The sequence below is a fragment of the Vanacampus margaritifer genome, chromosome 9, assembly GCF_051991255.1.
Source record: "Vanacampus margaritifer isolate UIUO_Vmar chromosome 9, RoL_Vmar_1.0, whole genome shotgun sequence".
Taxonomy (NCBI): domain Eukaryota; kingdom Metazoa; phylum Chordata; class Actinopteri; order Syngnathiformes; family Syngnathidae; genus Vanacampus; species Vanacampus margaritifer.
In genome coordinates this window covers 18230503-18253533 of record NC_135440.1, presented here as the reverse complement: position 1 = coordinate 18253533, position 23031 = coordinate 18230503, and the positions used below count along the sequence as shown (strand labels likewise).

At 39.2% G+C, this 23031-nt stretch overlaps 3 protein-coding genes across 7 annotated transcripts in view; 2 read left to right on the top strand and 1 right to left on the bottom strand.

Moving 5' to 3' along the window:
* The window catches only part of LOC144057952 (serum amyloid P-component-like), a 60661-nt gene extending 57368 nt beyond the window's left edge, over positions 1 to 3293 (top strand). Inside the window, exon 5 of the transcript XR_013295355.1 lies at positions 3205 to 3293. The gene's annotated coding sequence lies outside the window, so the exon portion shown is untranslated. The remainder of the gene's footprint in view (positions 1 to 3204) is intronic.
* LOC144057743 (C-reactive protein-like) lies at positions 1507 to 3293 on the top strand. The gene is made up of 2 exons (XM_077575613.1): positions 1507 to 1578; positions 2328 to 3293. Exons 1-2 carry the CDS (start codon positions 1507 to 1509, stop codon positions 2856 to 2858), a joined length of 603 nt encoding a protein of 200 aa, XP_077431739.1. The 3' UTR covers positions 2859 to 3293.
* pip5k1ab (phosphatidylinositol-4-phosphate 5-kinase, type I, alpha, b) lies at positions 3290 to 22730 on the bottom strand. Of its 5 annotated transcripts, XR_013295354.1 has the most exons (17): positions 22597 to 22730; positions 17623 to 17657; positions 14116 to 14208; positions 13876 to 14006; positions 13678 to 13795; positions 13406 to 13558; positions 13022 to 13321; positions 10646 to 10881; positions 10479 to 10562; positions 10349 to 10397; positions 10153 to 10237; positions 9874 to 10044; positions 9664 to 9805; positions 9290 to 9352; positions 9100 to 9199; positions 7984 to 8328; positions 3290 to 7775 (listed from the first exon to the last, which is right to left on the bottom strand). XR_013295354.1 is itself a non-coding variant. In XM_077575985.1 (16 exons), the coding sequence occupies exons 1-16, from the start codon at positions 22634 to 22636 to the stop codon at positions 8323 to 8325; spliced, it is 1806 nt and encodes a 601-aa protein (XP_077432111.1). In that variant the 5' UTR covers positions 22637 to 22730; the 3' UTR covers positions 3290 to 8322. The 5 variants fall into 5 exon arrangements, 4 of the variants coding, with proteins under 4 accessions (XP_077432111.1, XP_077432112.1, XP_077432113.1 ...); XM_077575985.1 differs by having other exon boundaries at positions 3290 to 8328; XM_077575986.1 differs by lacking the exon at positions 7984 to 8328.
* Positions 22731 to 23031: the final 301 nt, after the last annotated feature.

The following is a 23031-nucleotide window of genomic DNA, read 5'->3' as shown; positions in this document are numbered from 1 at the left end:
ACATTTTTCTTTTCTGAATACTTTTAGATGAAGTGGCTGGTGTGTTCCAAGGTGCTTAGTTATAATAACACCTCAACTATGCTAAGGCCCTTTAGAGTCTTCCATGGCAACGAGGAGACCAACCAGGTTGAACCCGGCTCAGGTAAGCCATTTATATTCATAGCCCCACACTACACTGTATGTTTTTTGTTTGTTTTGTTTTATAACTCTGACATGTAATTTAATTTAGCTGAGAAGGTTGACTTGGCTGAGCTGTTGGTCGATATGGTAATTGAGGATTCCCAGCCGTTTTCCTTGGTGGACGGCAGTGGATTCAAAAAGCTTATGAAAGCTTTAGCTCCTTCCTACGTTGTACCTACACGGCAGGTATGTATGTCACAACATGAAGCACTATATTATCGGATGAACCATTTCAATACTTTTCAATTCAATAAATTATACTTTTTTTTAGACTTTGAAAGCCATGGTGGAAAAAAGGTACAAGGAAACCAAGGATAAAACAAAAGCCATTGTGGCAAAAGCATCTGCATGTAGTTTGACATCAGATATGTGCACTTTCATCAATACTGATGCCTATCTAGCGGTGACATGTCATTTCATTGATGAAACCACGTCTCTCCAATCAGTTGTACTGGGGGTGCAACATTTCCCTGAGGCACACACTGCACCAAACACGGCTTCTATGAAAACTTCGCTAATGTCTGAGTGGGGTATCAGTGAAAAAGTGACATGTCTAGTGACTGATGGTGCAGCAAATATGGGAGCTTGTGCCAGAGAGCTTCATATGCGTCACACTATTTGTGTGGCACATACTCTAAATCTTTTGATAAAAAAAAAGCTCTTGACCAAATGTCCTGAATTATTCCACATCCGGACAAACTGTCGAAAGATAGTTGGTTATTTTAAGAGCAGCACTACAGAAAAGGTAAGCTTGTCATATGTAACATATTTTATTTTTTTCTATATATTGATTTGACACTTGATTTTGTTGTAGGAGAGACTAACTCAGATGCAAGTTCAAATGGGCTTTCCGGTGCTTAAACTTATTCAGGAGGTTGATACAAGGTGGAACAGCACTTATCTCATGCTTCAGCGTACGTACACTTAGAGAGAGCCTGTCGGAGCAGCTTTGGCTGGTCTACGTACTGATCTGACAGCCTTGTCTGCTGAACAATACAGAATTATTGCTGACTGTTTAAAAGTGTTAGAGCCATTTAACTATGCTACAATTGAGCTGTCTGAGGAGAAGAAGGTTTCCGGGTCAAAGGTAATTCCGCTCTTGTCAATGTTGCATCACTCTCTGGAAGAAGAGGAGATTCGACTGCTTCAAACTCCAGAGAGCACATCCATGGTTGAGTTTCTGCAAAGACAACTAAGAGAGAAGCTGAACAACCTCCAGTCTATGAGCATTATGTTTCTGGCTACTCTGCTTGACCCAAGATTTAAAAAACTAGGCTTCTTTAGTCCCAATAAAGCAGCAGAGGCAGAAAAAAGGCTCACGATGGAATGCGCAGCTATTATGAGGCGCACAGCGTCCTCATCTACTTCATCATCATCATCATCATCAGAACCTTCCCAGTCTGTTGGAAGTATTTAATATTTCCTACTTGTGCTAATATTTAATAATAATTACTAATGTCTGTTTATCTTTTCGAGGAAGCAAACTGTGGCATCATTTTGATACCTCAATTCATCAAGCAAGAACCACAAATGTCATGGCAAATGCAACAGTTGAGGTACAAAAGTATCTTGGAGCCCCAAACATCCCCAGAGTTGAAAGTCCCCTTCAGTACTGGGAATCACAGAAATATACGCTTCCAATTTTATACAAACTTGCTATCTCATATCTATGCACCCCTGCTTCATCAGTACCATGTGAAAGAGTTTTTTCAAAAGCAGGTGAAATCCTCTGCAAAATAAGAAACCGCCTGAGTCCAAAAACTTGGGAAAAATATTGTTTTTAAATAAAAATGAATAAGCACTTTATTTTACCTCTTTATTTAACATTTTCACTTGTTGCATAAGCACAAACATAGACAAAGTAACACAGAACAATTTATGTTAAAACACTCTTCATATATATATATATTTTTTTGTATTCAGAGCATGATTTACACCCCACCATTTTATTGCACGCACCAAGCATGTTATACATTTTTCTGTCCACATGATGGCGTAGTCGAGGAAATGAATCATCTTGAAGCCCCGACGTGTGTGTTAAGTATTGCCTGCGGGGCTTGGCTGCTTTATGGGGCTTCATTTTGCCATCACTAGTTTGGCCTATTTTATTTTAAATATTCAGTTAATGTACTTCCCACCACCACTAAACGGTGGCATATCTGCTCAGGTTCATTACAGATCTCACCAGGAACTACGCCCTCCTCTCTCTGGCCACGCCAGCGATCAGCAATGACTTTGTTCTCTTCAAGATAAACACGAACGACGTCATCAGGACGCACGCTCGGGACGGTGGCACTGACTTCATGGCTCTCTCTTTTCCTCCCAATTCCTGGCACACCATGTGCTCCACTTGGAGCTCTGAAAATGGCATCAGTCAGTTGTGGGTGGATGGCAAACCCACCATCAAGAGGTTTATCCACTCGGGGCAACCCATCACCGGCAAGCCCATCACCATCCTGGGCCAGGAGCAGGACACTTACGGGGGAGGCTTCGACGCCACTCAGTCCTTCGTCGGCATGATCTCGCGATTTCACATGTGGGACCATGTCATCTCTCCGAGTGAGATCCAACGCTACGAGGAGGACTCAAACTTCACCCCTGGGAACGTGTTCAACTGGAGAGCCCTCGACTTTCAAATAGTTGGCAACATTTTGGTGGAAGAGGAGGTAGAAGCATGAAATCACAGCCATGTAGTCTCTGTCAAAACTTTTCGGCTCCTCAGAGGGTACCGTTTTCCCAAAGACCTCATAATCATAACGCCATTTAAATTTAGCTACCACTAATTGCCATAGGAATTAAAGTAGTCTGTTTTCAAGCAAAGTTGAAATGTGCCAATAACAAAGTTGTTAGAACATATGCATTTTATTCAACTTTAATCTTTAAATAAAGTTACATCTTAAAAATGTTCTTATATTATTTTTTAAATATGATTTCCTTCCTTTGTTAGACTAATACTTTATTTGGGGCTAACCAGCGTCATCCTAAAAAAGGTGGCAGTTGAGTCCTGACTCCATTTAGAATGAGGTTGAATGTGACTGGTTAATTCTGAACACAGTCATCCATAGTTGAAATCTTTGATATGAAATTAAAGCATAAACTGGACCAAAAAAAGATTTACAAAACTCGAGTTTAATTCTTTGAATGCATGAAAACGTCACCACCACATAACTTAAACATGGCAGGAGGAACAGGCAGCACATATTGCATGAGAAGGCATTTCAGTGAGTTCTATATACATTATACACATGTTTGTACACACATTTTGTAGAAATATAGTCATTGAAGCATGTTGGACAACCAGCATTATTGGCTCATGTGAAACATTCATGAAGGAAAAAAAAAAAAAGCACGCGAGATTGACAACTCAGATCTGTTATGGAGAGAATAGAATTCTATTGTATCACAATCGTAAATAGAAAAAAGTGAAGTTCTCACATACTCCATCTTCATATATAATAGCTAAAGAGATTGAGAAATCCTTCTGGACAGTACAATCACACAACTTCTTTCATTTCAAGCCAAGTCTTTAAATAAATATACTTCTCTGTATATGGTGGCGGATTGTGGTTCATATTGCATTCACGCTGAACAAAATGTAGTGTTCGCCACATAAAAGCACCAGAGGAGGATATTTCACTTGTGCAGCAATGTCATGCAGAGAGAGATTGCATCCAGCCATTACACAGCACCGCCCGTCAAAATACAATGCAGCAAAAATGGAATCTACGCGCTTCGCAAACTTGAAATGGATATTTTCCATTTCTGCTTTAACACCACAGAAATCTCAACTAGACCAAAGTTACTTAAAAGACGGATCTACACGCTACCACAAACGTAATAATACTAGAATGTCACAGGAATGTGGTGATGATCTAAATATCTCCAGTCTCTACACTAACTTGAAAAAAACAAGTCACTGGATATATGTCAGATATAGCTTACCAGACATGAAGCTATTTAGCACCAAAAAAAACACACCATAAAATAACAACTTAAGTTTCAAAATCCTTTAAACACAGGTCAAACCAGTGTTATTACCATAAACAAGTGGATCCTGAACTTCTAACAAAACTATCCGCTCCTCTTTTTTGGTGCACTGACTGGCTTCGAAAACACTTAAACAATACTTTTTTTTCAGTCTATTATCATTGCCCCCCGTCTCCCTTTCTGCTGCATAGACCACATGTGGCTGAGATGACAGTAGATGAGACGTCTTGCTCAAGTCACTTGCTAAATAGTGACTGAACGAGAAATCTCTCACTGGTGTAAGAAGTCATGCGGGAGTGAAGTGACCCTGTCTGTCGCATGAATGTGTGGTTTTAAACAACACAAACACCAAAAATCATAAAGGCAAAAAAAAAGCAGATGTTTTATGAATACTACAGACAATTAAAAAAAATAGTTATACACAGAGTTAACAATTTTTGGTCCAGGAGTGGATTCAGGCAGGGTTGTCATTTCTGTAACCAGCAGAAATGATCAACAACAGACATTTCTAATGCATCTGTTGTACGAGTGTCAACACATTAAAGCACCGATTCCCAACCACTGAGCCGTGGGAAATTATCCGTACAAGATCAGTATATAAACTTCATGTGACATTTGTTTATACATGTAAAACGTTACCTTGGCTCAATGGTTGGGAGACGCCAGGGTAAAGGAATCAGAGTGTGGGATTTTCTGGCCTCTTGAGGACAGATCGCAACTAACAATACAGGCCTCAGATCACCAAAGACAACAGGTGGCTGATGACACCCAATCTGCAGAGTTGATACATATTACAACATAGCATCTACTTGGAAGACACTGACAAATACAATTCCAATTTGCCAACATGTGCTCCATAATTTAAAACACTTTAAGAAAGAAAATGTATTACGGCCACACCGATTACAAAAAGGAAATATGAGAGTAAAGTTGTATATGTGAAAAAGACAGAATTTTCTGTGAAAAGTTGTAATCTGAAGAATAAAGTTTGAGTTATCAGAGAAAGTCATCAATTTATGAGAACTGTGTTTGACTTTTGCGATAAACTTGTAATTTTACCGGCATACATCATAAGACTGTGACTTTTCTAATTTCACGCGAAAAGTTGCAATTTTTCTAGATTGCAACTTTTTTAATTTGACATTTTAAGAATAGTCACAACTTTGAGAGACAAGTCATGAATTCACAACAAATTTGTAATTTCATGAGAATAAAGCTGCCATTTTATGCTGAAGTTGCAATTTACAAAAAAAGTTGAACTTTTTCCTCATGAGATTGCAGCTTTTCTAATTTGATGGAAAAAAGTCTATCTTAAAAAATTAAGTTGCATGCTTTTGGGGGAAAAAGTACATTTTACAAAAGTCACAATTTCATGAGAATTAATTTGTCATTTTATGATAGTTGCAATTTTACATAATCCTTTTTCCTCATAAGTAAAACAAAAAGAAAAACTAACAATTTTATGGATGCAAAACTTCATATTCACAATAGTCAATTTCATGAGAATGAAGTTGTCATATTGATAGGTGCATTCTACCAGATTTTTTTCCCCTCATACAAGTGTGACTTCAATTTTGACATGCCAACTTGCAATCTTAAAAAAGTTATAACTTTATGATATGATTCAGTCGTAATAAAGCTGTCATTTAATGATGAAGTTGTGATTTGACCAAAAAAGTTGCTGTCTTTCATGATTATTTCATGATGCCATCGTAATTTCACAAGAATGACGTTGCCACTTTTGAATAAAGTTGCAATTTTTTATAAGGAAAACAGTTGGAATTAATGTATACATGATTCAAACAAACCATATTGCAATACATTTGTTGGCATTTTCCAGAATTTTTAAAAACTACTAACAATACGTAATGCCCAATTCACTGGCATTGGGCTGAATCCTCTTACCTCCAAAATGATCACTTTTCAAGTGAGCCCCAAAAAGGCATGTTTGTTCAACCATTAACAACACGTGAAAGAGAGCAAGCCATTTTCAAAACTTTAGATTGTTCAATTTATTTAAAAAAAAAAAGAAAAAAAAAGAAAAAACACACACGTGGATTGACCAATAGTATAGATTTTTGAAAAAAATGTGAAATTTACCAAATTGTGACATAGGAGGCTCTGGCCCGACGCCAGCGATATATTAGGCTTTTTGTTTGTTTGCTTCAATAAAAAAATAAGTTAATACAGAGTTTAACAGGAAAAGAAGTCAATAGAGAGATGGTGGCTCCTGGTCTTAGTCTGTTGCATTCAGGTCTGCAGGGAATTTTTGACATTCATTTGTTAAAATAGTGAAGCAACCATACTTTTCTTGGAACAATGAGCTATATTTGAATAAGTAAAATCAATAATTAGAAAAGAAGAGTCCAGATGCCTTGTTTCAGTTTTTGCGGATTACCTGCACAAATGACGACTTTGTTCTCCTGTTGTTCAAACCCTTTTTCTGGTAAATTTTATTTTTTTTCAGTGTGGCCATGATTAAACCCCCCCCCCCCCAAAAAAAAAAAGCAGGATTGTACTGTTTGCATGAAAATACATTTCAAAATGTAGACAAATGACACACAAATGGTTTCCGCTGTAGTGATAAGGCAAGTTTGTGTTCACTGTTAAAAGGTCAGTTGTGCATCACATGGCAGATGACGGGACAAAAAATGCGTTAAAAAAAAAGGCACAGATACGACGGACAAAATGACCACATCTGGAAACTGTTGTCACCGTCGGCCTAATTCACTTCATTGACGAGCATGTACTGCCTGCCAACTGCACTCGCTATCCAGATAAAAATGTTTAGCACACATGGTCGTATGAGAGAGGGAGACGTTCAACGCATTCTTCCATTTTACTAAGACACATTCTATGAAGGGGCGAGGGGAACGTATACATTCAGCAGCACCGGCACGACTTCCAGCACAATTCATTAGTGTGAAAACGTGATCGTCTAGCACTGGTTCAAGCCATCCCTCTTGCTATTTAAACAAAATGCTCCACGATTTTAAGACGACGTGATTGCAGTGGGACAGCAGCAAGTATTGATGGGAAGCCGCTTATTCGTTAAAAACACGGGGCAGCTCACAGTGAGCGTGCCTGCGGGGAAGGTACCTAGTGGAAGTCGATGTGCTCTAACGGGAAGACTAAAAGAAATGGCGCCACACAACTAGGATCCCACTCAGACTTACTTCAGTATGCGCTGCTCCCGTCTGTGCCCACACACAGTCCACGCTATGCTTCAAAAAGAGACTCATCACCATTTCACTACTCTCACCATCCTCAGACAGGGGAAAAGAAAAATCTAATTCTACGATACAAGGAAATAATTGTGGTCATAACCCTCATTCCTGGCGTTTTGGGATGTGTGAGAGTGTTGATGGCTGGGGAAAAAAGTACATACGCGCACGCACAGCCGTGTGGAGCCCCATCTCTGCGTTTCCTCCATTAGACAGCTTCCTCCAGCAATCCTGGTTTGTGTGTTTCAAATGTCAGCGCTGGGGAAATGGGTGCAGGGGTTCCGACTTGGATGGGCTGCTTTCGCTGTCTTCATCCTTCACTCTGCCCACATCGCTTCTTCCAGGCACGTCTCTTCTTCAGATGGCACATTATTCAAATGTTTACTGTGAGGATTAAAAAAAAATTTTTTAAAAAAAGAGAAGAGGAAATGTGGCTTAAATGCATTAGAAAATTTGTATACAGCTGAAACCAGAAGTTTACAATACACTCTATATAATAACAAAGCGGTACAGCCATTAGCATTTGTTACCATAGCTGTTAAACTGTATGACTTGTGTCAAATAATTGGCTATCCTTCCACAAGATTCGTACCATCGTTAGCAGGAATCCTGACCCATTGCTCCTGACAAAACTGGTTTAACTAAGACTAGTTTGCAGGCCTCATTGCACGCACATGCTTTATCAGGTCTATAAATCTTCAATGGGATCAAGATCAGGGTTTTGTGATGGCCACTTTGTTATCCTTAAGCCCTTTTGGCAATATGATTTGGGTCACTGTCCATTTAGGTGCTCAAAGGTCCACTTCCTGGCTGATGTCTTGAGACGTTGCTTCAGGATTTCCACATAATGTTCCTTCCTCATGATGCCATCTACCGGTGTTTTGTGAAGTGCGCAAGCCCCTCCAGTAGCAAAGCAACCCCAGATGTTGTATCACTCCTGTATTTCACATCAAACAGGATGTAAGTAGCCACCAAACTTGAGTGAGTCACAGAATGTCATCACCAGGTTGCAACAAAAATATAGTCTTGAAGTCACAGATGTGGATATCCTAGGGAATTTATTGATCAAACACGTGTTTGAGAAGAGCAAGTAATGTAAAATACACTGGAAATTTGAACAGTTGGCTGTCAAAAGTTTAGAGAAAGTCAAATTTAGTTCACCTGGTTGCAGTGCATTTTCGGTTCAGCCAGAAATTTCTCCCTAAAGCCCAATACTGTATCCCTAACTTTGTGAGAATGGTGCTCCCGAGCTAATTGTGGATGATAGGGACAAGGCCACGCCCCGAATAGCAAAATCTGCGACTAATTGACAACCAAAAAGGTTTGTATTTACCTAGTTGCTACAAAAATGTCATCCAAGTACTTTTTTTCCCTATAAGACAAGGCTGTGGCCTGAACAAATGAAGCTCCTCCCCTCATTTTGACATAGAATTGGTTGAGTTTTCACTTTTTACAGCAAATAGCGTACTTTCCGCACAAATTCGCAAATTCAGCAATGCCAAGCTGCAAATATGCAGTGGTACACTGTAATGTAAATAAAAATGTAAAAAAAAATTCCAACAACACCCAGAAATAAATTGAGACATTGCAACCGATTTAACAATTTGAAATCATATATGGCAAGACATATTACACTGTGAAATGATGTCAACCTGTTGGAAGACCCTGTAAAATGTCAGACTTTTGGGGTGTTAATGGTCGGACTTACAAAGTTGATGTTGGTCTCGGGGATGATGTCAGATAATGAAACTACGTCTTCAGCTCCGGACAAGTGGCCTGAATAGTCTCCGCTGGCCTCAACCTCAAAGCTGGAACAGAAACAAGTCAAACTCAAGAAACCATGTAAACAAAATAAATGCATGTTAATTTTTATTTTTTTTGCCTGCGTGTGTCGCTACCTGTGAAAACCACCCTGGTCATTGTCTGTGTGAGGTGATTTGTGCACCTCCACCCCAACAGACCTATAAATCAGAGCAAGATACACAAATATATACAATATATCAATAATGCCAATTTAAAATAATTCTGTTATATGAATGGGAACAGGTATACACAGATTATTTGATCTATGCAAATATGTCGCTTGCATTGATAAGATGATAGACGTTATAATACTAGTAATAGATACATAATGTTTTTTGGACCAATTAAGTGAAATTGGCACATTTCTTGCAGTCCACGGTGATCTCATGCCACACATTAGCACAGTGGTTGGGAATCTTTTTTTTATTTTTATTAGAAGGAATAAGCAATTACTTTGGTGGTTCTTTACCTTAGAAGGGGCGAGGAACCAAGTTCTAAACTGCCTACAGACGATGTGGAGAGATTGGCCTCGCAGTCAGCAGGGTTGTCATGCAGTGGCGGGGTCCTGGGAACCAGATCCGGTCTGCCTGGCTGAACTACTAAAACATCATCTAAATTAGGAAACGCAATCACTATAAATGCCAACTTGAACTCCGTCTCTCGTCGCTTCAGTTCTTACCGCTGTCTGCTTCTGACTCTGTGCTTTTAAAATGGGGGTGGTAAACCAGTCTGGGGTCCATGGCTGACTGCTCCGTTCCGTGAGAGAGAGGGGTGGGAGCTCCCAGAGTGGGAGCCCTGCGAAGACCCCCTTGACCTCCACCACGGCTCTTTTTAGATGGGGAAGGCTTTACTATGGAGGACAGAGGATGTACTATTGAAGAACAGTGCATTTCCTGTGCTAATCAATCACTACGATATTTTAAGTAACTTTAAAAATAAAACACAAATGTGCACTTACATGGTATTTTCTTGAACACTGTGTTGCACATAAACTGCTGGAAGCGTTCTGCATAGAAACCAGGTCTGTGAACTGACACCGTGTCCTATAACGGAACAACAACAATAGGGCTGCAGCTATAGAATATTTTTTAGAAACAATGATTCTACAGATTATCTACTGCATTGTAATTTATTCCTATTGTACAGGATCTTACCCCATCATGCACCAATGCCTTCCAGGAGTGTTCCAACCTTTTAACAAATCTAAAGGGTAGGATGAAGAAAATGTTACTGAAATAGTCATAAAAATAGCACACATGGGAGATTTTCTCTTGAGTCAGATACCTGTAGGACTGGAGGATGTCTATGATCCCGATGTAGATGAGTAACCGCTCTCCTTTTCCATTACGAGCTGGAATGCCTCCCATGCTGCAATGCCAAAATACAAGAGATGATTCAGAGGTTGCAGATTACCAACCAACCACATTTTGAGGTTCAGCAATGAAACTCACTGGTCTTCGGAATCAAAAGCACCCTTTCCCCGAGCCTCCCCCTGGATGGACTCCATGGCTGTACAGTAAAGACTTTTCTGGGCTTGAGGCCGCCGCTGATCCGGTGTCACCGCTCCCTCCGACCCCCCGCTGTCCCCGGAATAGCCACCGGCCCGCTCCCGCTCCCGGTTGGCCTGGTCCATGTTGTGAATGCCCATCAGCAGACTGTAATCCATGATCTTGAAACTCTGCAAGAGCTTTAGAATGTATACAAAAACAAACTTTAAATGGTCGTCATTTTAAAATCAGGAACCTGTATTTGAAAAGTTAACACACTCCAGCAACATTAGAATGTCTGTGTGCTTGTGCAAAATTCCATTGCGTCACATCTTCCTCCACCAAAATGAGAATAATTGTCCAAAACAGCTGTTTGTTACCCTTTTAGTGAAAAACTTTATTTTTTATTTTTTTAAGTCTTTTAGTGAAGTGGGAGGGCAAGTTTGGGGCATCAGTTATTAGTGTTTTGTTTTTCCATTCACATTCAGTCACAGCCCATAGCAAAATCGGGCTCTTTAATAATATATAATCTCATAAATTTGAATATTTTAGCTAAAAAATTGTTAAGCGTAACCACGGCTCTAAAATATAATTTTTTTTACATAGACATAGCCGTCATTGACGTGAGAGCCTCCTGGCATTTAACAATCAAACAAGGCCGCTACAGAGTGGATGGTCAGGTTACCTGAGACAATCACATGAGTGTTGTTGATGTGATCTTTCTTCATGCATCAACTAGTAAGACTGCAACAGGAAAAGTCATGGTGACTCGGCACATAAATCTAATACTTACCGGTCATCATTCTTTCTATGGCTCTTCCCCAATGTACGATTAGTTACTAATACATGTAAGACGCCTCTAGGCACTTCCATACTTTGAAAAGAGGTAGCACTCCTCAAAGTAAGCATAGGATTAGTCTTTAGTTTTGCTCACGAACAAGTTACCCCTTAAGCGCTTGAGTGATAAGCCTTCCACTTTCGACTCGAGTGAATTCAATTCAATGCAAAAATGGGGGGCGGTAGGGGTGCTCTCAGTCCTGCTACTTGTGTCTCCTCTAACTTCATGATCCACAAGTGAGTGACGGCGAACTAATGTTTTTTATTTTTTTATTTTTATATATATATCTGTATAAAATTTTCTTGAAATCTACTTGGGTGGTGGCCAGTTTACTTGGGCGGCCCGCCCAAGTATTAACATGGTGTGGGAAACACTGAGTTGCTAAAGCAGGATGGTGAAAACGTGGGAGAATTTACATTGGACCTGAAACAAAATAAATGAACGCAGCACAAATCATTGATATTCATGTTAAAGAATTTTACTAACATATCATTAGTATTGTTGAGGGCTAGGTCTCTGTTAATTATTACTACTGTCAAATGGGTGGCTTGTTTATTACCACAGTGAGAAGAACAATATATGCCAACGTCCATTATGACATCATACAGGGTGCCGGCTAACGCCGTCCTAGCAACAAACAAAAAGGAGTTTGCAACCCTGGGACGCTGGCTGGACCTGAGAGATGAACTACTTGTAGCTTAGCGCTAGCTAGGACAAAGGTAGTACAACGCAATGGTGATGGATTTAAAATGGGACCAAAGAAGAAAAAAAACATACTGGGTTCAGTCACTGGCCAGGGTACGGCGCGGGATTCTCTGGGTTTAAGTACATTATTTTAAACTGAAAAGAAAAACCTTTCCGTGGGTTGAAAGTTGTGTCAACCGGCTAGTGTATGCTTTGTTTGAATGATACAAGTGAATATGGCTTTGAATTTGGTATTTACCATTTATTATTTTGACCACATTGGATTTTTCATTGGTTGTACGATAGAGCATTTTTCGGGAAAAGTACAAAAAGTAAGCGATTTGAGTTGATCTGGGACTCGCTCATTAACGTGAAGAATAGCAATTCAAGCTATTTCCTGACAAATATATCTGTCTCTCTCTTCATAATTCTTTGACAACTATTAGCGGTATTATATTCCTTTTAGTCAGGGCTTTGGCACCATCTTATGGCACAAGAGCTGTTCCGCAGAAAAACAACAACATGAATTTGTAAATAGTGAACGTAAACAAGTTGAGCTACCTGCTGTATTTGTTGTTGGGAAAATTGTCAAACATCTACACTACAGAACATTAAAAAAAATTTGAATTCATCCATTCCTAATAAAGTGTAGTAAAGCAGTTTCATAAGCAATGTCCAAGTTACTGGATAAAGAAATATTTGTTTATATTTGATGCTGGTGTATATTTTTGGGAAATTGAATGCAGTTCAATCCAGGCAGCGATTTTTCACTGTATCGTCACTAAATAAAAGCCAAAGCCCACCATTCTGTGACTCACCAGGCAGTCTCTCTGTATTGTCTTGCTAAGAGCGTTGTAATTGTCTGCTTCCAGCTGCAGGCCATCGGGCAAATCCTGGATAAAGTCGAGGTCTTTGTACGTGGGAACGGCCTTCTCTCTCTCCTTAGGCGACACCCGCCTCTTATAAGTCGATCCTTTCATGTCGTATTTGAGGTGCATGGGGATTATCCGGGGTAGTAGATTGTTCATAACAACTATGCGAATATTCTTGCCGCCAGCCTGGACGCAGTAGAGTCCGTAGAACTTGGGCAGCAGTGTGCGCTTGTTTTGGTTTATGTTCTAGAAAGAAAACAAGTTGCGTGAGGAAGAGAATTTTAATTAAAGCCTTAAGTTACTTAATGACTAAAACTGCTTCACGCTCACCATGAAGTATCCAGGAAGAAGCTTCTGGAGGAACTCTGCCTCTTTGTGCTGAACAGTTTTAATGATGAACTCGTCGTCACTGGAGACGTAGAAGAGCGATCCGCTGGCTCCAGGGTTCGAGAGCTCAATCAGTGGCTCATTACACAGAGAATACTGGAAGAAAAAGTGAAATCTCCATTAGTATCTAGTCAGAAGAGATTCATCACATGTCTTGGGGCAGGACTGCAACATCTGTGTTTCTGAATATTTTGAGAAATGCCTCAAGCACTAACCAGGTAGTCATCTGGCCGAATGCCAAACAGCTCTCGGAAATAACGGAAGGCGATGGGAGCGTAGGTCTTAAAACGGAAATCGCTATAGTGATGAGCTGGAGTCAGATTACTGCCTTCACTGGAATGAACGAGATAAAACAAAAATACAGTGAGACAACATAAAAGAATACGATATACAACCTCATATGTGTTACCAACCTGGGGAAAAAGATACTTTCAACGACCACAAAATCCTGCATGAGTACATCCCTCTCGGCCTTCTGACTCAAGCTGCCCACCGTGTGAGTAATGCCCAACTGAATGGCACCTTTGAGGGCAGAGGAAGTTGTCTGCGCCAGTCAAGAGAGGAAGAGATGGTAGAAACAACAAATGATCACGAACCCCTACATTGTTGCTGCTGTCAATCAAACAGTGTCATTGACCCAACCCAGCTCTAACCTTTTTGTAGGTGGTCTCTCCGGTGGTGGTCTCAACGCCCCGGTGGCCGATGGTCTTCTTCATACTCTGAGTGGTGCCCGAGGAGCCGGCCATCTGAAAAGATGGGGAGAAATGGCTGTCAAATAGTGGTTGGTAAAAGCAAGATGTGTGTGTGTAATATCTGTTTTTTGGTTCAGTCTACCGTGATCCACCAATACAAACCGAATAGCTCAATACATGGGATGCTTTTACAAAAGATAACAATGCTCTGTAACGAGTTGCTGAGTTTTTTTTGTTTTTTTTTAATAGTCAATACTGACTGTACTGTACTCTGACCTGAATAAAATGTACCAAGGCCAAGACACCAATACCACTTTACTGATACATACCTTCTGGGCAGATGGAGTAGGAGCCATGTTAGTCATATGAAAATAAACTATGGTACTTTTAAAGTAAACAAACAGGAATGACAACACTTTGTTAGCTGACTGCAAACTATGTTTTGCAAAATTGATTACAAATTCCACTTTGGCAACAATAGAAGCGGCTGCACTGCGAGTTTGCCAAATAAAGAGGAAAAGGCGATGGCTTAATATACTGGTAGTATTGCTTTAGTTGTCCTGCCATAGTCTTATTTCATACGCTGTGGTATTCTCAAGAATTAGTTTTATAGTTCTTTTTACTCTTATTTTGGAGTTGATATAACATGGCATCCATGTTATTAAATATCTACAAGACGCTACATTCTTACTACGTTCAATTGTCATATTGTATGGTCAATTTTTATTGATTTACAGCACTTTGTTTCTGCTGCAGTTGTTGATAAAGTATGCTACAAATAGAATAGAATTGCGTAAAAGTGTTATTCCAGTGAAACTTTTGCCATGTTCAAGAAAATTTGGTTTTCAAACAATATTTGATTCAAATAAACCACATTTTCATTGCAAGCGCAAGACGTAACGGCACTATTAAATATCAATAACGGTGCAATCCCTACTGTTTTCCCACAACACTGCAGTGTTTCGCAGCCATTTTCATTTAGTTGGTCCAAGACTTCCTATTTCTTTACTGAGAATAATGCATCTTTGTTGATCGATCTATGCATGCAACATATAGTGATATTCAGAACGATTACAGTAATACCACTAAATGCAATTAATCTGTGTATCCACCTACAGTACAGGCCATCAGTTTGGACACACATTCTTATTCAATGCATTTACTTTACTCTCATGACTGGTTACTTTGTAGATTCCCACTGAAGACATCAAAACCATGTATGAACTGATGTCAAATTATGTACTTTAAAAAAAAGGTGAGATTCTTCAAAATAGACATCCTTTGCTTTGGTTACTTTTTTGCATACTCTTGGCATTTTTACATCTGGGAACTCTTTAAAGACTGTTGGAAAACCCTTTCAGGTGACTACCTTTTGAAGCTCATCGAAAGAATGCCGAGAATGTGCTAAAAAGTAATCAGCAAAAAGGGTGGCTTTTTATTTATGTATTTATATAATTATTTACACCTTTTCTGTTAAGTACGTAACTCCACATGTGTTCATTAGTTGTCATCCTAGTTTTGATGCCTTTGATGATAATCTGCAAAGTATATAGTCATGAAAAGAAAGCATGTATTGAATGAGAAGGTGTGTGGCCTGTACTGTATTTCAATTCATACCACAGAATAATAATAGCTTAGCGGTGATCTAAACAGGCCCGATTTTCACACTGCTTTAAGACAATTTGTGACTACATTCAAGATAATATATCATTATTTCATCATTGAATATATACCTCGTGATATTTTTGTCCGACGGTGTGCCGTGACATTTTCCTAATATGAAGTGCCTGCCTGCCTTGGATCAATAATGGCTGGGAGACTCAATTAGGGCAAATACTAAGTTATCAAATGCATTTGCACAAAATAAATAGACAAATACCTTAGTTCAAAGTTAAACTACACAGACAAGAGGAAATATGTAGTATTAGGATTTTGTACAGATGTCTCTCATGGTGTGCCTGGTTGCTATGTTGTGGTAAAAGAGAGACGAGGAAACATTATAGTCTCTTATCCCCCCCCTCCAAAATTGGCATAATCGGCACCCACCACCCGAAAAAAAAGAAGAAAAAAAACTTTCCAGGACTCAATGTACATGCTGTCCCTCCATATCCAAATGAAATGTTATCCAGCACATAGGGTTGCATGTCAACCACTGAACACTGGGACCACTACTTTTTAATTCACCACATAGTGTCGACGTGCCAAGTGCTGCATCAGCTGGTTTGGACTGGTATGCGTTGCACTACCTCATACCCTCGACCAGACCAGTAAAACAGGAAAAAATTTGATTCTTGATATGATTGAAAATGACTCTCTATACTAATGATTATCTGATGACTGATGAGTCACAGTGAACGCATGAACACAACAAAATGGGGACTGTAAACTAGTCATGTGTTTCTCTACTGGCTATCGAGAAATACTTTTGCTTTATTGACCTTATTCACCCAGGATCAGATTTCACAGCTGTAAAAATAGTGCGTGCTGCTAGTGGCTGGGCGCAGTCAGTTTCTGTCAGATTAAAATCACGTTGCAAAAAAAATAAACAGATAAAGTAACCATACAGTAATGTAACATGTGTCTGTGACGTACAATGAGCTGATTTTCAAGAGAATTTGAGGGCAGGTCAAATGAGTGAGGTGGTTTCCTCTATGGTGTCAAGCATTCTCGTATGAGTGAATTAGACAACGGATTGCTTCAATACTGGACAGTACATCTCTTGCCGATCATTTCACACCTAACAAGGAATATTAAGTGCACCACAACAGCACATCTATTATTGTCAACACAAGGAGGACGTATTGATGTTATTTAATTTCCTATCGCCTACCATCACCAGTTAGTGCTTAGCACTTTCAATCTTTATTCAACTAACTGTGCCAAAACAAATGTGATAAGCCCTTTTATTCATGAGCTGCAGCAAAAATCACTCAACACACAGGCTGGCTAACCAGCCAGCCAACTGCTCACTTTCATTCACTGACTGACACCCACATCACTCTCAAGCTCAGCCCTAAAAATATTATTTTTTAAATTTGTTTATTTTATATAACTAATTAATTTCTTTACATTATCTTGTATGCATTTGATACAATATAGTGTATTTATTCATAAAAAAATATTTATGTATTTATTAGTGTATTTATTGTTTTTTGGGGGTGCTGATATAGCATTTGGATTAATTTCATTGGGGAAAATTGATTTGATATATGAGTAAGTTGTTACGAACTTACTCACGGAACAAAATCTCTAGTCAAGGGTACCACTGTACTTTACTCGGAGTTGTAAAATGTGCTAATACTCCAATTGGGCTACTTTGGATTCACCCAGGCTTACCCCAACACTTCAAAAACATATGATATGTTATTTAGAAATCTCAATACCCTTTTAAGTGTGCATGGTTGTGTGTTTCAATGTGTTAGTACTGTAAATTAAGTGGCAGGTGTTCTGTCTAGTGTGTACCCTTACCTCTGAAGGGCCTCCTTTGAAGATGCCACTGGTCCCTGCAAGACAAATCAAACTTGCATTTACAACATGAGCGACTCAGTTTCACTTTGCTCTGTGCTCCGGAAAATCTGTTAAAGGCCAGCTGGTTAATGAGCTATTTTCAGCACAGGATGCTGTTGATGACAAATGAGGTCAATAATGAGCCCAGACCTAAATGTGGCCACATTTACCAACTAACTGCTTCTGATACCAGCAGCTCGGCGCAAACTGGAACTACTTTTCCCTTGAGCTGGCTGCTCCAGATTCGGCATGTCTCTGAGGTGCTTTCTGCAATTACCACGTTCGTTAACAAAATACAGCTTCTATTGCAGACTGGAAGTTGGTACTATCCGCTAGTACTGGACTTCTTTTTTTTTTTTTTTTAATGACCACAGCAAGCACACATTATTAGTGACAAACAAAAGCAGCAGCAGCACCACCCTTTTCTATGCCATGATCATTCCATTATCATAACTATACAGCCTTAGAAAATATTATACATTATTCCGCAATTTATAACAGTTTGGGTTTAGCATAATAGTTTTTCGGCCACCGCTAAGTTGCTCTTTCGCCCTGAAACCTTTAGCCAACCTACATGCCAAGTCATTGGCGGAGAGACTCATTAAAATTAGCCAACTTATTAGAAAACGATGAAAGTGTAGACAGAGTTTCAGGGAAAAGGCAGCTAAGCTAAATATTTATTTTAAAGTTTAATTACATTATTTGTGTGCAAACAATAGTCAGTTTTCAATATGTACAAAGTAATACATAAAGCGATCCCAGAAATATTACAAATATCAGGGTTTTTCTTGTGTACAAAATTCAGAGGCGGCCACCTCCACTGATTTGAGCTCGGCAGTAACGCATTTTAACTGCAGTTGGAGTGTTGCTCCATTATGGAGTCGCTATAATCAACAGCAGTGCACTGGAAAGACCTGAAGCAACAACCCAAGAAGAAACAGCTTTTTTTTCTTCTTTTTTTTTAACTTTAATGTTAAGTCATAAAACCACAGTATATACACTAAAAATAATAGTGTTTTACAACAACAACGCTGAACTATATTTACAATTTAACATGTACTAGTGGGCGAATTTTTAATGATTGTAGTTAAAAAATGGAAAAAATTGTACTGTTTAATTTCTAGTCCCTGATCGTAAAATAGATGATTTTACGATGATACCACCTCTGCCTCATTTTGAGCCAGGAAAAACCCTGAATATAGTAAAAACTAAAAAAATACCATTAAAAGTTTCTAAATCCAAAAAAGTTTTGTTGTTGTGTTTTTTGTGATGCCACCACAGAAGGACACCTGTGGCGCCAAAAAAGAAATATAGTGACACAGACAACAACAGAGCTAGAAATGGAAACAGCAGCAGCAATAATAAATATTAATTATGGCCCAAGCACCAGACAGTCTGCAACACTGTGTTTATTATTATTTCTCACAAAAGAATACTGTACGCTTTTGGGGGAACTTCAATGTGCCTGAAAACAGACCAATTTTTGTTACAGACTATAACCTGGTGAAAATGTTAGGGGTCCCAAACACAATGCCCCATAGCATACATAGTAATGCCGCCTAGAACGTTTGAAAAAAAATGATCCCCCACCAGCAGTTTATCAATCTTGAAATTTCGATGTGGAGTAGTAAAGTCCATTTGTCGACTATTAGTACAAAATCCAAATCCCATATAAATACATTAAGAATGTATAGAATAGATCAGAATGTACAGTACACCGCAGAAGTGAGTTGGGAATTCCAAAGAATTCAACGTAATTTCCTTACATAAACATTGCATCCAGCACTAGAGTACTTTCTCGCCCACTCTGAGAGCACCTCTTGGCTGTAACCAGTGGCAACAGCTACTTCAATGCAGCAGTGCCGCAGGTCAACGCGTGCAAAGAGATTCTCAGAAGACTGTACACCTGTAGGAACACTCACAGCTGCATTCACAGACAGAGAGGGTACTCCAGGCAAAGAGGACTGTTAATAAGGCAGTCATATGCTTGTGATTAGCATAGCCACACTGCTGTTTATTCCACTGGTAAACAACGAGCACCATTCTGCTGCTAACCCTTTTGTTACGTAAAAGAGCATCGCTCGTCATGCAGTTTCTGTTCACGGATCAAGAAACATGCCCATGCCAGTACCTCGCTGCAGCGCTCTCCTCCAGAAATGAGTCCTAATATCTGGAAAGCAGGACATGGCTCAAAAACGATATTTGATAACATACTCACAGGCTAAAGGGAAACCGTGATTGATTGATTGCAACAAAAAATATATATATATTACAGGCAGATATGATATTCCGTAAGAATTGGCTAGAAAAATCTGCCTACAAAATGGAATTCAAACCATCAGCAAATCAAATGATTTGATACTACTATGCTAAATTTGAAACAAGATTTACCTTGCACTTTGTTTTGCTTTTCAGTTTTTTATGCCTAATTGCCACCATAGAAGCACACTAGTGCTGCAAAATGTGTGATGATAAAAGAACCAGAAATTGTTAGCCTAGAAGCATAGTTGCCCAAGGTGATCATTTTAAGGGGAGGGGGGGGATTCTAATGAATCAATTCCAGCATTGGTATCGCTCAGCAAACATCCTCTAGTTCTGTCTCTAAAACGTCCATGTCTGTTGGGCGAGTACTTTTACCTTACTTTGGTTTATTTCATACGGTACTCAACTTGTCTTTATATAAGTCTGACAGAAATGTTGAAATGTCTCGTAGAACATTAACGGTATGGTAAATGAAAACTTTATGTTAACGGTGAGGCTGGGCAAAATTTATCTACATAATTTCTAATGGGAGAAATTATTTTAAATGTACAACAGCCCGGAAACCGAGTGGTATTTGATAATAACGTTTGTTGGAACCGGGTTCCAACGTTTGCAGTGATAATAGCACACATGGTGCTGCAGACTCCGGAAAAAAGAAAAGACTTAACCCAATTAGTACCATTGACAATAAATGAACCATCTGCTATTCACTATACAAAACAATCCCTGGCAGCTTGTCACATGTAGCCCACAGCGTTTACAAAGCAATATAGGCCATGCGTGTTCTCCTAACATTTTCAGCCTACAAGGAGAGAATAAGTTCTTTCCTTGATTTGGAAACTGAGCCGCTGTGCTTTGGCAGCACGCTCATAAGCTATCATTCTCATATGCTACTATTTGTGTTCACAGATTCTGCCCATGTGGCTAGCTATGTAGCGACAAAATAGTCCGGTGGACTAGGGGTTCCAGGAAATATAAAATGTCAAAAAGCTTTTTAGCTTCCCAATGACAACCTGTGCGTACTGTTGCCAAGAAACAATGACTAGCATTAATTCATCAATAAACAAAGCCTGTCCAGAGCAGATTAGCGGGACGCCAAAGTGAACATACAAACAGAATGAAACAATACCTTTTCTTTGACACAAAAAGGGAAACAGAAGGAGCAATGTTATTATTTCAATTTTTTTGTCAGGACGTTTTTTTTTTAAGCGTCTTCCTTAGTTCAAAAGCATCTCGCCAATGCTTACACTAACAAAATGACAAACATCTAGTTAACAAAAGCACAGTCAATGTTGCCAATCTGTATTTAGCAACTGTATTAACTTTTTTTCAAAAAATAACAAGTGACTTTAAGCAATCGCAGAGTAAATCTTGCCAAATATTGCAGTACACACAGTTGTGACTTAGACCTGTTGTAAACTTTTGTGTGCTGGTTAGCCTCAAATATTTTGACCCAAGGTCACCGTGCCTCACAGTTCGCAGTTGGATAGAACTTATTTCATTTTGCTAAATTCAGGAACATTTAAAATGTTAATTTACTAAAGGATTGTATTCACCGGATTAAAAAGGGAAGCACTTATTTACATTGTCTGTAAAGAACATTTCTGTGGAAGCTGATGCAAAATAATGCTGCAGAATTTTATTTATTTTTTAGTATTGCCAGAAATGCAATGGTACCTTGACTTAAATAGGGCCCCAACTTACGTGTTTTCCGAGTTACAAGTCGTTGCTTGCGTATTTAAGGTATTATAAATGAAATAACCAAAACTAAAATTGAAAAACTTTTTTTTAACGAAATGAGATCAAAATTAAAACGCTTGAAAAAAAAGTTTGTTTTTATGTACTTTATTAGAAACGATATTGGTCATGGAACAAGTTAAACTTTAAAGTCAAGGCACCGGTATTAAGCCAGCCAAAAAAGGGCGAAAATCCCCCAAAGCAAAATTATTTTGAACACGTCACTGTCATTTACCGATACCTTTTTTTCTAGAAGAAAAAAGGGAGAGAAAACTCAAAAGAACGCTTGAACGCATTCACATTGAAGTGAACATTCAAATACCAATGAAAACATGTCACAATGTGTAAAAGGAAACAGATGGGGGGCTCGCATGGAAGAAGACATTTGTTCAATTTAAGCTTGCAATGAAACAGGAGAAAGACGAGGAGGAGTGGAAAGGGTGACATGGCAACATAAAACATCGATCATCTTACCATTTTTTGTTTGGTTGGAACACAAACAAATCATATTTTAATTAAAAAAATAATGACAAAGGAGTCTATACGGTCAATGTATGGACTCCCTGCATCCAGCTTTTTCGATGTTACACCACGAAAGAAATGACCGGTTTGACAACAAAATACAACAATAGAACCAGTAGTCTTTGCCACTTCGTATTACAAGACTGATCAGTTAAATAGCTCTGATGAAACTGAGCTTCGCCACAATCAACTTACTGACTATAACAACACAACTAACTAACAAACTAACTAAACACCGGTTCATTTATTTGCTCCGCTCGGTGCTAGCTTAGCAACCTAGCCTCCCGAGCCTTGCCAAATGGAACATGGCACAGCATCCCCCCCACTGATCCTCATCGTTTCAAAATATCACACCGGTGGCTTTTGGAGGCTGGTTTATGGGTAACAAAGTATAAATGAGTGTTGGCCAGATACCTGTCGATCCCGGGTCTGCTGTTCCACCAGCAGTCGCCATTATGGTTAGTTAGTTCCACTGTGCTCTGTTGAAGCTGTTCACATCTCAGCCAGCCCAGCACACTGCGGGTTTAATTGTCAACATCTGCACCACAGCGCCACCAGGGGACGGAAGTGGAAGTGTTGATAATGGTATACTAGTGGAGAGTGCGTCTGCCTCACATGCCCGAAGCCGAGGTTTGGGTTCGAATCCCGGCTTGCTCCCAATTTCAAAACATGCATGTTAGGCTCATTGAAGAATCTGAATTGTCACTAGATGTAAATGTGGGTGTCTATTGTTGACTACAACCACTATATTTTAACATTGTACAGTATATTAATGTCCTATTAAAACAGCATGCAGTTATTCATATTTATACTACGAATTTATACTTGTCATGACCAATTTAATCTTTT